The 18,328-nt window shown below is 35.7% G+C and overlaps 1 protein-coding gene across 3 annotated transcripts in view; it reads right to left on the bottom strand.

Annotated features, from left to right (window-relative positions):
• The window catches only part of Klhl4 (kelch-like 4), an 86,797-nt gene that overhangs the window by 11,029 nt on the left and 57,440 nt on the right, over positions 1-18,328 (bottom strand). For 2 of the 3 annotated variants that reach the window (NM_001290477.1, NM_001290478.1), the window contains exons 6-7: positions 6,931-7,099; positions 524-748 (exon numbers count right to left, since the gene is read on the bottom strand). In NM_001290477.1, coding sequence (NP_001277406.1) covers positions 524-748; positions 6,931-7,099 — 394 coding nt within the window. Of the gene's footprint in view, positions 1-523; positions 749-6,912; positions 7,100-18,328 lie in introns of all 3 variants that reach the window. The other variant, NM_172781.2, reaches the window with a different exon arrangement.

Here is an 18,328-nt window from a genome sequence, read left to right as displayed (position 1 = left end):
ATTAAAGGGGTGTGCTACCACGCCCAGCTTGTACTAATTATTAAACTGCTAAGAAACCTCTGCCTTAGTTATATTTTAGAGCTCTGGACAACAAAAAGTGCTAATCATAAACATGTTCATGCTTAGACCTCTACCTTAAGTCTTTCAATAATTGCAAATTTGCTTGTTGTGGCATGCCTAATTTTCCAATTCAAACTTAAAATGCTTTCCCAATGCCAAAAATTTTACACTCTGAACTGATTTGGATAAAGTATTCAATTGCCTTTTATATTTTGCATAAAATATCCCTTCTGAAAATTTTTGTCTTTTCTGAAAAGGACTCCTTTCAAGTGTTGGTAGAAGGAATATTGAATTAAAATATATTGTTAAAGATTTCCATGCACATTTCAGGTATGCTTAAACTCCCCAGAACTTTGAAGCCAATGTGACTTTTAATAACCCCTCATAAAGTGCAGCTATATCTAATTTTAAAAGTTTTCCTGTATATTTTTTTTCAGAAATTATATAGCATTCAATATCTTACCTAGCCCGTGCCTATGTGTGGACATAGGAGGCATTACAACCCAGGTTTTAGTAACCGGATTGAAACATTCCACAGTATTCAAAGTTTTTAAGCCATCTCTTCCTCCCACAACGTAAAGTTTATTATCAACAACTGCCACTCCAAATTGAAGTCTACGACCACTCATAGTGCCAATGTGGATCCAACTGTTGGTTCGGAGGTCATACTTCTCAATTGTAGTGGTGCCTGTTAAACATATAATTAGCAATGATGAAACCACCTTAAACTTCAGAATTAGCTTGTTTCATATTTTGTGTTCTAATTTGCATCATAGAACCAAGAAAGAGAGCTTAAATTAAATTAACTAGCTCAGATGATAGTACTAATTGAAACATAAGACAAGGAGTGATATTTCTGGGAATATTGAGAAGGAAATAGTTTTATTTATGTGGCTTATGCCATCAAAATATGATTATTATGCTAATATTAAATATAAAACAAAATAGAATAAACTTGTGGTTGTATTACTGGTGGTACCAGCACAGGTGTCCAACATCATATTTATAATGAAAAGGTCCATATATTGGATTCTGTTATTGCATATTTATATATCTTTACATTTTTTAAAAGATTTATTTATTTTATGTATGTGAGTGTACTGTCACTTTCTTCAGACTCACCGGAAGAGGGTATCTATGAGCCACCATGTGGTTGCTGTGAATCGAACTCGGGATTCTGGAAGAGGAGTCAGTGCTTTTAAATGCTGAGCCATCTCTCCAAGCCCTATCTTTAGATTTTAAATTAATATAATAATATTTACTTCTGTGTTATTCTACAATATAATGGTTTATTACTTGTGTGAATATAGGTAGGTGTGTGTGTGTGTGTGAATTAAACTTTAGGTAGATGACTAAGTAATCAAGAATTAAACTTCTTTTAAACCATGTTTCTCAAAATGTTCCATGTGAAGAATTGTAGCTAAAGGTATACAATTCTGAGGATTTACCTCATTGATGAAAGTTTTAATAATACTTCTGAAATGACAAGAAAAGTAGTATATACTTTCACCTGTACAAGAGTAAATTTGAGCACAGGGTCCTAAAAGAGGACTCAAAGAAAGGACTGAAGGAACTGAAGGTGTTTGTAGGCCCACAAGAAGAACAACAATATCAACCAACCAGACACCTCAGAGCTCCCAGCAACTAAACCATCAACAAAGGAGTACACATGGAGGGACCCATGGATCCATCTGCATATGTAGCAGAGGATATCTTGTATCAATGGGAGGAGAGGTCCTTGGTCCTAAGAAGGCTTGATAGATGCCCAGTGTAGGGGAATTGAGGGCAGGGAGGTGGGAGTTGGTAGATGGGTGGAGGAACACCCTCATAGAAGCAGGGGGAGGGAGGATGGGATAGGATCTTTCTGGGAGGGAGGGATACCAGGAAAGGTGATAACATTTGAACTATAAATAAAGAAAATATCCAATAAAAAGCAAAATAAAATGAAATAAATAAAGTCTATTTTCAACCAGGGGTGGAGGGTGGGGGGTAAGGATAGGTTGAGCGTGAGCATTCATTTGCTAGGTTTGTTTCAAATCCTTTCAAAAAGAAAAGTAAATTTGTACTATTACTGTAATGGATTTTTCCCTTCTGTAGACAACGCCTTTTGTCATTTATTCAAAGTATTTTTTAAGTAAGGCTGATTTTTCACAATGATTAGGCTTCTAATGGAAAAAAAAAACCTGAGAGTTGGTCGAATTAGTAGTCATTTCAATAGTTTACTGAAGCCAGTGAATTGATGTTTTGGAGAATCTTATCCTAACTGTATAAAATCAATCACTTAGATAAGCAAACCACTTTCCATGTGTTCTTTACTGGTAGATTTGTAGGAAAAATAATTTGTTATTACAATGAAAATAGATAATATTTTCATTGTTGTCACTGACATAAGTCTAGGGTCACATGAAGGTAAAACTTCAACAGAGCATATATTGTATCTATTGCTAAGTTATTTTTGTTTAGGTCATCTTTTTGTAGTACTCATATTTGGATGATACATCTATAAGAAATAGATGCAAATTCATATATGGTTTCACATCCAGTGTTCTGTGAATTTATTTATGTTTCTGATTAATTAGTTCCACTTTCTCAAATCTTTTTTCTTCTAATTTACTTATTTTTGTTTCAATCAGTGAAAATTATCATAGTTAAAATTAGAATTCAAAATTCAACTGTGTTAGTTATTAAGAAAATAGAGTAATGGATAGGTAATAAGTTAAGAAATTAAGCAAGACTATATTAATTAGGTATTACAAAAAATAGCTATCACAGACATCTGAAGTATTTGGCTATCTGCCTTCTGTAAGATCACTTTTCCAGGGCATTGACTAGTAATTAAGTTACTTAAACTGTAAGTAAGTAACTTAACTTTAAGTAACTTATAGTTTACTCTCAGTTCCTTTACTCACCCTCACTGATAAGCTAATTTTTCAAATTTTGAACTTTGACTTGCATCTTTATTACAGCTTTCTGATACTTGTTTTGTGACACATTCTAGTCATTAAAGTTAGCTTCAGATATTTGTGTGATATCCATTTAATTAAGTAGTTCTGTATTTATCACATGATACAGAACTTAAATTCAATAACAAAGCATTGTACTCCTAGAAATTAATAGGTAAAATGTCAAATATTCACCTATTAATGGTAACTGAAACAATATATTATAAGGAAATACTCATATAGTACTATGAGAAACTGTACTGATAAATGCCTTAACACTATAATACTTATTTATATAAGCAAATGCTACCCTTTACATATTTTGTGCATACTTAGATTTTGTATCTAATTCCTTCCTGTTTTATTGTTGTTCTTAAGTTCTCACACTGTTTTTTTTTTCAAAAACATGAAACCACAAATAGTAGGGAAAGTTTTGCTACTATCCCTTCTAGAATAGTGGCAATAGAGATAAAAGGACATATACTTTCATTCAATAGTATTTCATTCAATAGTATTTCAAGATTATCTACTTTTAAAATGCCCAAAGTTGAAGTTATAGAAGCTCTCAATCAGTATTGTGGTCAAACTTATGGAGTATTTTCAGAAGGTACTCACAACTCTGAGATCTTATTATTCTTCTAATAGTCTGCCACTTCTCATAGAGCTTTTTATGGTGCCCCTATCTATCACCACTCAGAGACCCTCAAAATTAAAGGCTTAACTGATTCCCAAACTGAACTTTTTAGAGTTCCCTTGTAAAAATTTGCTATTTTGCTCATTTTTCAGAATCAGGCATGTAGCTAGACATACTTATAACCACTTCAAAAAAACCTTCATTTAAGTTTAAAATAAAAAAGATATTCTTGAAAAGGACAAACAAGAAGCAAATACATAAAAAGTTTCTATACTGTACCAGAGAAATGGCTCAGGAGGTAAAGTTGTTGGCAGCTAAGCCTGATGCCTGCCGTTTGATGGCAAGGAGAAAACTGATGCCTGTAAATTGTCTCCACATGTACACAGTGGCACATGTGCTCACACATACAATCAATAAATAAAATGAACAAATCCTCAATACTTAAAAATGTTTCTATATTGCAGATTGTGTCTTTATAGATATCACAAACTCAAACCTGAATTATAGCTCAAAAATGATGAATTAGCCTAGCATGTGTAAAATCCTGAATTGATTCTCAGCACAGAAATAAAAAAAATAATAATATCAATGACAATTGCATTTCTGTTTTGCATTTATTACCTTTAGCTTTTAATATAAGTACCACAAGACTATTAATATTATATTGTATTCATTGCAATGAAGCTCATGTTTGAGCTTGGGATAATGACAATGACTGCCATGGCCTTTAAGGTAAACCTAGGCTATGAAAGTAAAAACTAAACTAAAAATGAAAAATAAAACAATAAAAGATAAATTGTCAAACTGAAATTAATTATGGTATCACATAGTGTTTGTTTTCTTTCTTTCTTTCTTTCTTTCTTTCTTTCTTTCTTTCTTTCTTTCCTTCTTTTTTTTTTTTTTTGAAAACAAAATCTCTTTATTGCTTAGAGGGAAAAAACGCTTCTGTCTTTCTATTTCTAAAAGTCAGAAAAAGCCCTCCCCCTTATTGTCATTATTAGTTCTTATACTTTATTAGGAGAATTGATCACATGGTCTTCCAAACATCTTTACATAGAATAGCTTCCATCTTTTTATTGTTACAAGTAGGAAAAAGCCTTCACACTTTTTATTTATTGCTGAAAGAAAAAAAATGTCCCCCCTTATTTGTTTTTTTTTTTTGTGACTTTTGTATATTTTCCCTTTAATAGCATTCTTAGTTTTCATTCTATCCATACTATTATAGAAATATATCAAAATTATCCATTCTAGTTTAGGACATTTGAACAGTCTTCTGAAGAACACTTGCTATATGAGGAAGATCCACAATTTCAGAAATAATTCCATTTACAATCTCATTTTCAGAGGTGTTAAACTTTAAATATATTTTCTAGAGTTCTGTGTTTGTTTGTTTGTTTGATTGTAGGTAGGGTTTCTCTGTGTAGCCCTGATTGTCCTAGAGATCACTCTGTACATCAGGGTGGTCTCAAAATCAGAGATCTGCCTGCCTCTGCCTCTGCCTCTGCCTCTCAGTGTTAGGATGAAAGTTGTGCATCACCACTACCCAACTTCTTCTAGAGTTTGCATATTGACAAATTAGTCTATAATATGGCAATAATGGGGGGTGAGTATGGGGGACTTTTGGGATAGCATTGGAAATGTAAACGAGGAAAATACCTAATTAAAAAAATAAAATAAAAAGTAAATAAATACTAACAAACCTGAAAAAATATGGCAATAAATGTGTAAAGGTGTTAGAATTAGAAGAACTGATAAAATGATGAATTATTATCCCCACAAATGGATTAATTCTGCTCTGACAAGACTTCATTAGTTATCATGAGGAGAGGTGATTACCAAGCAAAATTCAGACAGGATTTTTAAGAAAAGGAAATAGCAAACAGAAAAGATAATAATAAAAAGAAAAGATAATAGAAGGGAAAACAAAAATAAACCCTACTATATTCATGTTTAAAGTGTCTTAATGAAAATATAGTATTCTAAAGTGAATGTCACTAATAAAAAAATCAAAGTTGCTTGTCTATATGCTTTTTGGCATTTTCACTTTTTTTCCTTCCATTTTCTACCATGTTAGACTTCCATTCCTATTTGTATAAGTTTCTAATTTTTAGATTTCCCAGACTTAGACTTTTAGAGCAATAGAAAATTCATTAAATAAAAAAAAAGTTTTGTAATTAATTAGCATATTACCTGTTTTCTATTCCAATTTCCAACCAAAATAATAGATTTTTATATGGATAAACCTTCAGTTTATAGGTCATTTTGTCAATTTATCAAATACAATTTCAGCTTTTGATTTATCAGTATCATTGTCTCTATATATAGTCTACATTCTTTACAATTAAGTTTTACTTATAAAATCTTTGTTTTAGTTTGGAGAGATGATTTGGTTAGCAAGAGCACTGGCTGCCCTTCTACAGAACCTAGGTTCTAATTCCAGCACCCACATGTTAGCTCAAAACCATCTGTAACTTCAGTTCCATGAAACCTGATGACTCTTCTAGTGTGCTTGGGATTGCACTCATGGATTCCAATATACATGGATTCCAAAAATGCAATGGTTCATAGATATACAGGGAAAAAGTACCCTTGCATATAAAATAACAAAACAAAAAATTATGTCTTTCCTTCCTTCTATTAGCAAAACACATGGCAAGAATGAAACCCCACATGCAAATGGGCAAGGCTATAGATAAAACATGTTCACAGAGGACAAGGTAACTGCCTTCAGAATCTGCTCCTTTCATTTCATGGATTTATTACTTATGCAAAATCAAGCTTTTATTGCAAATTTGAAGTGATAATCTTGCTTTCAGCACTTCATTCAATATTTTTGAAGTTAGTTTTTAGGTATATATAGAAGAGTTGAGAGCAGTATCTAGAGCCCACTATTCCATTTGTGTCAAAATATATTTGAATACACTTATCTTTTTCGATTTAAATATATAAATAGATAAATAAATAAATAAATGTAAATTTTTTTCTGAAAAGATTTGCTAGGGAAAACTGAATGTTCAAAACGAGACTAAGCACAGTTCATAAAGTAAAATCACTATTAGCAGTTAGATCATTCCTAATTAAAGGATTATCATCCAAGAAATAATAAGGAAAATGAGATCACAAAATCACACAAATTACCCTAATTATGAGAGACAGCTTCAGATACACTTACATAACAAGGATTTAATAGCATCCTTATAACGTGGAGGCTGCTAGAAACATCTCTTCCTTTTCAAATGGAGACATTTTCCCAACTAATGAATGTGTTGCTTTTACCTTTAGCAGCATCCATACCTCCCACAGCATAAAGTGCCCCCACAGTTGATTTTCTAGGCTTTGTACGAGGGCTTTGCAACATGGACCTTCTCTCAGGCAAGAGATGATACTTCATAGCTTCCATTAGTAGCTTCTGACATTCCAGATTACCACTGAAGAATGAACTGTTTTCCAGATCTGCAAGCAACTGGAAAGGAATGATGCATTATATATATATATATATATGGTGTCCAACATCAGAAAGTAAATGATATATTTCTATTATATGAAGCACTACATATGAAAAAGACACTTATAAAAAACTGCAAAAGTAATCAAATAGATTATCTATATCCCTAAAAACTAGGTATCTCCATTTGCTGCTCATGACTAATGCAATAAGTTCATTAATTTTGTTTGTATTTGTACTATCCGAGATATCATGGAAACATGCTCTGTAGGGAATATTTCTGTAGCAATACTGTATTTTTGTTATTAAATGAGAGCAATAATTTGAAAGCATATGATTTTAAAAGTGAGTTAATGTACATATGAAACTCTTCAAGACCAGCAAAAGTGCTTGATATATTCCTAAATAACTGATGAAGTATATGTAAAATATTGCTCTCAAGATGAATTGGAGAAAACTCTTGAACATATTTCATAATGTTGACATGTATTATATTCTATTAATTCGATGTTGGAGTTATAGATCCATTCTGTCATAGTATATCAAAGGAAATACAAGCAAGTTTGCTGGAGTGAAATTATTAATCTCTTCTCATAAGATTTTTCTGGCATTTTCTTCTTTTTGTGATTAATTTCAGTTCTGCTTCCTTTCAACTTGTAATCTCCAGTGAATCATTATTTTGATTTACCTGACAAAACTGTAGGTATTTCTTTAACATAATATTTGAAATAGGTTAGAAGACTAAGCTACACAACTTTTCCCTAAAAATGCTTTATAAAATTATCATCTTCATAATTTTGTTTCTGTGGCGTTTAGAACATATTAACTTGTTTTAGAAATCCTACATGGTCATGTCATTGCCTATCATTAACAACATCAGAACATTTTCAACTGAAATATATTTTAAGCACTAAGCATTAGAGTTGAGAGAACAAGAATTTTATGTTTCTAATACAGAGAAGTTTAAACTAATGCCTGCTGAAAAATACAAAAATCTACACAAAGAACTGTAAGTTTAAGAGCATTAGATAAATGATTGCTTCTTAGGTTTGCATACCTAAACATATCTGATCCATGTGTTAAGACATATATTACTGATCCCGATGATAGATAGTGATTTGCATGGTCTGAATAGGGACTAAACTTAGATTTTAAAAAGTTTATAGACAATGTCACGCTGCTGCTCTGAGGGCATCTTATATAGCATTGTGTTTAAGAATCTAATAAATTTCCAAGATTTTCATATCCACACAAATATCACATTTCTACAAATTCTGAATTTCAGCTGTTTTTTATTTAGAATTTTTAGAGCAACACTATATGTATAGTTGAGTATTTATCTTTTAGGTATTACTATTGTATTGTCTTTTAATAGGCTCAAGAAGGCAAGTGGCATTATGTATGAATAGATTATCAAAGAACATTTTTAATTTCTTGGTTTAATTTACATAAAAAGCTTATTAGAACCTATCTGATATCACAATCAGTTCTAAAAGGATATTAATGCCATCATTTAAAAAACAGAAATTATAAACATTTTAACAATGCACTTCAACACCATAAAACATTACTAACAAAACAAACTCAAAGTCAAGAGACATGAACAGATAACAAAAGTCATTGGTGAATATAGTGGAATGGACACTAAATGAACATTATAAAGAATCAATGAAATAATCAAATAAAAGGACTAAATTTACAAAGACTATAGATGAAAAAATGAAACATTACAACAGGGGAAGTTTAAATACAGAGATTCATTAGATAATATTTTCAAATGCATATTCAAAAAGTCTGGAAAGTTTATGGCAAGGTATAAATTCCTAAGCTAATATTAAATTCATGTGATATAAAAAGTGTTGATAATAGTATAATAATACTAAGCTAAAAGAGTCAAGCCTTATCAAACTATTCTAACAAAGAAAAGGACAAGATTCACTGCTGAATTCTACAAGATTTTAAAAGAAGGAACAACATAAATACGACTCATATCATCCAATAAAGCAAAAGGAGATAGAATTCTATTGAAACCATACTAAAATAAGCTAGCATTATCCTCAACCTAAAATCATATAAGGATACAAACAAGCAAATGTTATGCCAGAAAATTTGAAATCAGCTTCCTCAATGAACATAGGCACTAAATAAAATGATTGCTGACAGGAGCCTGATATTGCATCTCCCGAGAGTCTCTGGCAGTGCCTGACAGATACAGAAGTGGATGTTCACAGCCAACCAATGGGCTGAGCACAGGGTCCACAATGGAGAGCTAGAGAAAGGATTCAAGGAACTGAGGGGGTTTGCAGCCACACAAGAGGAACAACAAGATGAATCAACCAATACCCCCTCCCCCTAGAGCTACCAGGGAATAAACTACCAACCAAAGGAAAGACATAGTGGAACTCATGGCTCCAGCTGCAAATGTAGCAGATGATGACCTTGTTGGACATCAGAGGGAGGAGAGGACCTTTGTCTTAAGAAGGCTTGATGTCCCAGTGTCGGGGCATGCCAGGACAGGGAAGCAGGATTGGTTGGATTGGTGAGCAGGGGGAGGGAGGATAGGGGGGTTTTAGAGAGGAAACCAGGAAAGGGGATAACATTTGAAATGTAAATAAAGAAAATATCTAATAAAATAATCAAAACCTATTTGCTAAAATATTTGAATAGTATGATAAAATAGTCATACAACATGATCAAATGGGTTTCATTTTAAGAATGTGATGAAGGTACACCAAATGTAAAATCTTAAATTAATAGACATGAAATGTTTTTTTTTCCTTTTTTAATTAGGTATTTAGCTCATCTACATTTCCAATGCTATACCAAAAGTTCCCCCATACCCACCCACCCCCACTCCCCTACCACCCACTCCCCCTTTTTGGCCCTGGCGTTCCCCTGTACTGGGGCATATAAAGTTTGCGTGTCCAATGGGCCGCTCTTTCCAGTGATGGCCGACTAGGCCATCTTTTGATACATATGCAGCTAGAGTCAAGAGCTCCGGGGTATTAGATATAAATAAAAAAAGGCTTCAGTGAACTTCAACAACACTTCAGGCTAAAAAGCCCGGAAAAACTGTTATTAGAAGGAACACACATCAATATAATAAAGAATGTAAAAGGAAAACTCACAGTTTGCTTAAATTATGATATTGAAGTTCATATAGTATTACAAAATAAGCATTGTACTAGTACAAAATGTTGTGAATGCACACACACGCGCGCGCACATGTGCATCAATGGAACAGGCAGAAGACTGTGAAAGTAAGGCAGTTATTAAATGGTAAGAACCTGAAAAGCATTTTCTTCAAAAGCAGGAAGACAAGAATAGCCACTTTTCCCATTTCTAGTCAATGAACTGTTAGAATTATTAACCAAATCAATAAGACAAAAATATGATTCATATAGAAAAAGAATTGCCATTACTTGTAAATGCTAATAATATTGTTATATATGTAAAGACTTGACTATAGAACTCAGATGTGATAAAAGTTAGAAAAGTAGCAATATACAAGTCCCTTCCGCTCGAATCGAGCCCCGGGCTTCCATGCCAGCAGAGTCTTGCCCAACACCCGCAAGGGCCCACACGGGACTCCCCACGGGATCCTAAGACATCTGGTGAGTGGAACACAGCGCCTGCCCCAATCCAATCGCGCGGAACTTGAGACTGCGGTACATAGGGAAGCAGGCTACCCGGGCCTGATCTGGGGCACAAGTCCCTTCCGCTCGACTCCAGACTCGAGCCCCGGGCTACCTTGCCAGCAGAGTCTTGCCCAACACCCGCAAGGGCCCACACAGGACTCCCCACGGGACCCTAAGACCTCCGGTGAGTGGAACACAGCGCCTGCCCCAATCCAATCGCGCGGAACTTGAGACTGCAGTACATAGGGAAGCAGGCTACCCGGGCTTGATCTGGGGCACAAACCCCTTCCACTCCACTCGAGCCCTGGGCTACCTTGCCAGCTGAGTCGCCTGACACCCGCAAGGGCCCACACAGGATTCCACACGTGATCCTAAGACCTCTAGTGAGTGGAACACAACTTCTGCCAGGAGTCTGGTTCGAACACCAGATATCTGGGTACCTGCCTTGCAAGAAGAGAGCTTGCCTGCAGAGAATACTCTGCCCACTGAAACTAAGGAGAGTGCTACCCTCCAGGTCTGCTCATAGAGGCTAACAGAGTCACCTGAAGAACAAGCTCTTAACAGTGACAACTAAAACAGCTAGCTTCAGAGATTACCAGATGGCGAAAGGCAAACGTAAGAATCCTACTAACAGAAAGCAAGACCACTCACCATCATCAGAACGCAGCACTCCCACCCCACCTAGTCCTGGGCACCCCAACACAACCGAAAATCTAGACCCAGATTTAAAAACATTTCTCATGATGATGATGGAGGACATCAAGAAGGACTTTCATAAGTCACTTAAAGAATTACAGGAGAGCACTGCTAAAGAGTTACAGGCCCTTAAAGAAAAGCAGGAAAACACAGCCAAACAGGTAGAAATCATTAAAGAAAAACAGGAAAATACATCCAAACAGGTGATGGAAATGAACAAAACCATACTAGAACTAAAAGGGGAAGTAGACACAATAAAGAAAACCCAAAGCGAGGCAACGCTGGAGATAGAAACCCTAGGAAAGAGATCTGGAACCATAGATGCGAGCATCAGCAACAGAATACAAGAAATGGAAGAGAGAATCTCAGGTGCAGAAGATTCCATAGAGAACATCGACACAACAGTCAAAGAAAATACAAAATGCAAAAGGATCCTAACTCAAAACATCCAGGTAATCCAGGACACAATGAGAAGACCAAACCTACGGATAATAGGAATTGATGAGAATGAAGATTTTCAACTTAAAGGGCCAGCTAATATCTTCAACAAAATAATAGAAGAAAACTTCCCAAACATAAAAAAAGAGATGCCCATGATCATACAAGAAGCCTACAGAACTCCAAATAGACTGGACCAGAAAAGAAATTCCTCCCGACACATAATAATCAGAACAACAAATGCACTAAATAAAGATAGAATATTAAAAGCAGTAAGGGAGAAAGGTCAAGTAACATATAAAGGAAGGCCTATCAGAATTACACCAGACTTTTCACCAGAGACTATGAAAGCCAGAAGAGCCTGGACAGATGTTATACAGACACTAAGAGAACACAAATGCCAGCCCAGGCTACTATACCCGGCCAAACTCTCAATTACCATAGATGGCGAAACCAAAGTATTCCACGACAAAACCAAGTTCACACAATATCTTTCCACGAATCCAGCCCTTCAAAGGATAATAACAGAAAAGAAGCAATACAAGGACGGAAATCACGCCCTAGAACAACCAAGAAAGTAATCATTCAACAAACCAAAAAGAAGACAGCCACAAGAACAGAATGCCAACTCTAACAACAAAAATAAAAGGGAGCAACAATTACTTTTCCTTAATATCTCTTAATATCAATGGACTCAATTCCCCAATAAAAAGACATAGACTAACAGACTGGCTACACAAACAGGACCCAACATTCTGCTGCTTACAGGAAACCCATCTCAGGGAAAAAGACAGACACTACCTCAGAGTGAAAGGCTGGAAAACAATTTTCCAAGCAAATGGACTGAAGAAACAAGCTGGAGTAGCCATTTTAATATCGGATAAAATCGACTTCCAACCCAAAGTTATCAAAAAAGACAAGGAGGGACACTTCATACTCATCAAATGTAAAATCCTCCAAGAGGAACTCTCAATTCTGAATATCTACGCACCAAATGCCAGGGCAGCCACATTCATTAGAGACACTTTAGTAAAGCTCAAAGCATACATTGCACCTCACACAATAATAGTGGGAGACTTCAACACACCACTTTCTTCAAAGGACAGATCGTGGAAACAGAAACTAAACAGGGACACAGTGAAACTAACAGAAGTTATGAAACAAATGGACCTGACAGATATCTACAGAACATTTTATCCTAAAACAAAAGGATATACCTTCTTCTCAGCACCTCACGGGACCTTCTCCAAAATTGACCATATAATTGGTCACAAAACAGGCCTCAATAGATACAAAAATATTGAAATTGTCCCATGTATCCTATCAGACCACCATGGCCTAAGACTGATCTTCAATAACAACATAAATAATGGAAAGCCAACATTCACGTGGAAACTGAATAACACTCTTCTCAATGATACCTTGGTCAAGGAAGGAATAAAGAAAGAAATTAAAGACTTTTTAGAGTTTAATGAAAATGAAGCCACAACGTACCCAAACCTATGGGACACAATGAAAGCATTTCTAAGAGGGAAACTAATAGCTCTGAGTGCCTCCAAGAAGAAACGGGAGACAGCACATACTAGCAGCTTGACAACACATCTAAAAGCCCTAGAAAAAAAGGAAGCAAATTCACCCAAGAGGAGTAGACGGCAGGAAATAATCAAACTCAGGGGTGAAATCAACCAAGTGGAAACAAGAAGAACTATTCAAAGAATTAACCAAACGAGGAGTTGGTTCTTTGAGAAAATCAACAAGATAGATAAACCCTTAGCTAGACTCACTAAAGGGCACAGGGACAAAATCCTAATTAACAAAATCAGAAATGAAAAGGGAGACATAACAACAGATCCTGAAGAAATCCAAAACACCATCAGATCCTTCTACAAAAGGCTATACTCAAAAAAACTGGAAAACCTGGATGAAATGGACAAATTTCTGGACAGATACCAGGTACCAAAGTTGAATCAGGATCAAGTTGACCATCTAAACAGTCCCATATCACCTAAAGAAATAGAAGCAGTTATTAATAGTCTCCCAACCAAAAAAAGCCCAGGACCAGATGGGTTTAGTGCAGAGTTCTATCAGACCTTCAAAGAAGATCTAATTCCAATTCTGCACAAACTATTTCACAAAATAGAAGTAGAAGGTACTCTACCCAACTCATTTTATGAAGCCACTATTACTCTGATACCTAAACCACAGAAAGATCCAACAAAGATAGAGAACTTCAGACCAATTTCTCTTATGAATATCGATGCAAAAATCCTCAATAAAATTCTCGCTAACCGAATCCAAGAACACATTAAAGCAATCATCCATCCTGACCAAGTAGGTTTTATTCCAGGGATGCAGGGATGGTTTAATATACGAAAATCCATCAATGTAATCCATTATATAAACAAACTCAAAGACAAAAACCACATGATCATCTCGTTAGATGCAGAAAAAGCATTTGACAAGATCCAACACCCATTCATGATAAAAGTTTTGGAAAGATCAGGAATTCAAGGCCCATACCTAAACATGATAAAAGCAATCTACAGCAAACCAGTACCCAACATCAAAGTAAATGGAGAGAAGCTGGAAGCAATCCCACTAAAATCAGGGACTAGACAAGGCTGCCCACTTTCTCCCTACCTTTTCAACATAGTACTTGAAGTATTAGCCAGAGCAATTCGACAACAAAAGGAGATCAAGGGGATACAAATTGGAAAAGAGGAAGTCAAAATATCACTTTTTGCAGATGATATGATAGTATATATAAGTGACCCTAAAAATTCTACCAGAGAACTCCTAAACCTGATAAACAGCTTCGGTGAAGTAGCTGGATATAAAATTAACTCAAACAAGTCAATGGCCTTTCTCTATACAAAGAATAAACAGGCTGAGAAAGAAATTAGGGAAACAACACCCTTCTCAATAGTCACAAATAATATAAAATATCTTGGCGTGACTCTAACTAAGGAAGTGAAAGATCTGTATGATAAAAACTTCAAATCTCTGAAGAAAGAAATTAAGGAAGATCTCAGAAGATGGAAAGATCTCCCATGCTCATGGATTGGCAGGATCAACATTGTAAAAATGGCTATCTTGCCAAAAGCAATCTACAGATTCAATGCAATCCCCATCAAAATTCCAACTCAATTCTTCAACGAATTGGAAGGAGCAATTTGCAAATTTGTCTGGAATAACAAAAAATCTAGGATAGCAAAAAGTCTTCTCAAGGATAAAAGAACTTCTGGCGGAATCACCATGCCAGACCTAAAGCTTTACTACAGAGCAATTGTGATAAAAACTGCATGGTACTGGTATAGAGACAGACAAGTAGACCAATGGAATAGAATTGAAGACCCAGAAATGAACCCACACACCTATGGTTACTTGATCTTCGACAAGGGAGCTAAAACCATCCAGTGGAAGAAAGACAGCATTTTCAACAATTGGTGCTGGCACAACTTGTTGTTATCGTGTAGAAGAATGCGAAACGATCCATACTTATCTCCTTGTACTAAGGTCAAATCTAAGTGGATCAAGGAACTTCACATAAAACCAGAGACACTGAAACTTATAGAGGAGAAAGTGGGGGAAAGTCTTGAAGATATGGGCACAGGGGAAAAATTCCTGAACAGAACAGCAATGGCTTGTGCTGTAAGATCAAGAATTGACAAATGGGACCTAATGAAACTCCAAAGTTTCTGCAAGGCAAAAGACACCGTCAAGAAGACAAAAAGACCACCAACAGATTGGGAAGGATCTTTACCTATCCTAAATCAGATAGGGGACTAATATCCAACATATATAAAGAACTCAAGAAGGTGGACTTCAGAAAATCAAATAACCCCATTAAAAAATGGGGCTCAGAACTGAACAAAGAATTCTCACCTGAGGAATACCAAATGGCAGAGAAGCACTTGAAAAAATGTTCAACATCCTTAATCATCAGGGAAATGCAAATCAAAACAACCCTGAGATTCCACCTCACACCAGTCAGAATGGCTAAGATCAAAAATTCAGGTGACAGCAGATGCTGGCGTGGATGTGGAGAAAGAGGAACACTCCTCCATTGTTGATGGGAGTGCAGGCTTGTACAACCACTCTGGAAATCAGTCTGGCGGTTCCTCAGAAAACTGGACATAGTACTACCGGAGGATCCAGCAATACCTCTCCTGGGCATATATCCAGAAGATGCCCCAACAGGTAAGAAGGACACATGCTCCACTATGTTCATAGCAGCCTTATTTATAATAGCCAGAAGCTGGAAAGAAACTAGATGCCCCTCAACAGAGGAATGGATACAGAAAATGTGGTACATCTACACCATGGAGTACTACTCAGCTATTAAAAAGAATGAATTTATGAAGTTCCTAGCCAAATGGATGGACCTGGAGGGCATCATCCTGAGTGAGGTAACACATTCACAAAGAAACTCACACAATATGTATTCACTGATAAGTGGATATTAGCCCCAAACCTAGGATACCCAAGATATAAGATATAATTTATTAAACACATGAAACTCAAGAAGAATGAAGACTGAAGTGTGGACACTATGCCCCTCCTTAGATTTGGGAACAAAACACCCATGGAAGGAGTTATAGAGCCAAAGTTTGGAGCTGAGATGAAAGGATGGACCATGTAGAGACTGCCATATCCAGGGATCCACCCCATAATCAGCATCCAAACGCTGACACCATTGCATACACTAGCAAGATTTTATTGAAAGGACCCCGATGTAGCTGTCTCTTGTGAGACTATGCCGGGGTCTAGCAAACACAGAAGTGGATGCTCACAGTCAGCTAATGGATGGATCATAGGGCTCCCAATGGAGGAGCTAGAGAAAGTAGCCAAGGAGCTAAAGGGATCTGCAACCCTATAGGTGGAACAACATTATGAACTAACCAGTACCCCGGAGCTCTTGACTCTAGCTGCATATATATCAAAAGATGGCCTAGTCGGCCATCACTGGAAAGAGAGGCCCATTGGACTTGCAAACTTTATATGCCCCAGTACAGGGGAACACCAGGGCCAAAAAGGGGGAGTGGGTGGGCAGGGGAGTGGGGGTGGGTGGATATGGGGGACTTTTGGTATAGCATTGGAAATGTAAATGAGTTAAATACCTAATAAAAAATGGAAAAAAAAGAAAAGTAGCAATATAAAAATTGATATGTCAAGATTATTAGATTTTATGTATAGCAATAGCAATTGTGTTGAGGAAAACAAGAAAAAATTCCATTCATTATAGCTGAAAAAGTAAACATCCCAGGAATAATCCTACTTAAAGAGGCCAAAGTGTTCTACCAAGAAAACTCTAAAGAAAAGAAGAAAGGAAGGCTACATTAATGAAAGCAAGGTACAGATTCAATATTGTGACTAACAAAACTACAGTAGTGTTGGTCAAAGATTGATTGAAGAATCCAAATCCTCATATGGAAACACAAAATACCACAAATAGCCAATGAAATATTAAGAAGAAAAACACTAAGGCATCATAATATTCAATTTCAAATAGTAGTACAGAACGATTTAATGAAATAAACATGATTCTTGTACAAAAATGAATAGAATTATAGCACACACAGAGAGAGAGAGAGAGAGAGAGAGAGAGAGAGAGAGAGAGAGAGAGAGAGAGAGCCTATTCAAATTGGACAGCATAGAATACTGAGGATAAACTACTCTCCTAAAGCATAACTTTTGTTAAACCTCTAAGTAGCAAAGATTTTTCTCCTCAGAACATGAATGGAGGGAATTCAGATATAGATACACATAAAAGCTAGTCTAAATTTCTACCTCTTATCTTACACTAATAAATTCTAAATGGATCAAGGACCTAAACAGAACAGCTGAAACTAAGAAATAGAAACGATCTGAAAAAAAAAAATAAGTCTAAAGACTCAATAAACAGCAACATTAATTGAAGATTATGTAAAATAAAAAACTTCACAGAAAACAAGTGCAAAACATCTACAGAATACAAGTTAAAATTTGCCAACTGTACATTTAACAATGGTTAATATCTAGCATCCACAAAACCTCAGAACTTGAAATACCAAATCCACAATTTATCCAACCAATAAAATTACAATGAATTGAAAAAAAAACCAGAAAATTGTCAAACTATAAACCACACATGGCCGACCAACATATGAAAAGAACTTTCAATATTCTTAGCCATCAAAGGAACACAAAATAAGACAACACTGCCATTCCATCTCATTCCCATCTGAATGGACATCATCAATATATACCTATAAGAAGTATTTTTTTAATTTTTTAAAAATATTTTTATTACGTATTTTCCTCAATTACATTTCCAATGCTATCCCAAATGTCCCCCATACCATCCCACCCACTCCCCTACCCACCTATTCCCACTTTTTGGCCCTGGTGTTCCCCTGTATTGGGGCATATAAAGTTTGCGTATCCAATGGGCAGCATTCCAAATTTAATAAATGACATATGTGGGAGATGTGGA

The sequence above is a fragment of the Mus musculus genome, chromosome X, assembly GCF_000001635.26.
Source record: "Mus musculus strain C57BL/6J chromosome X, GRCm38.p6 C57BL/6J".
NCBI lineage: Eukaryota > Metazoa > Chordata > Mammalia > Rodentia > Muridae > Mus > Mus musculus.
This window is presented reverse-complemented; position numbering and strand designations above follow the sequence as displayed.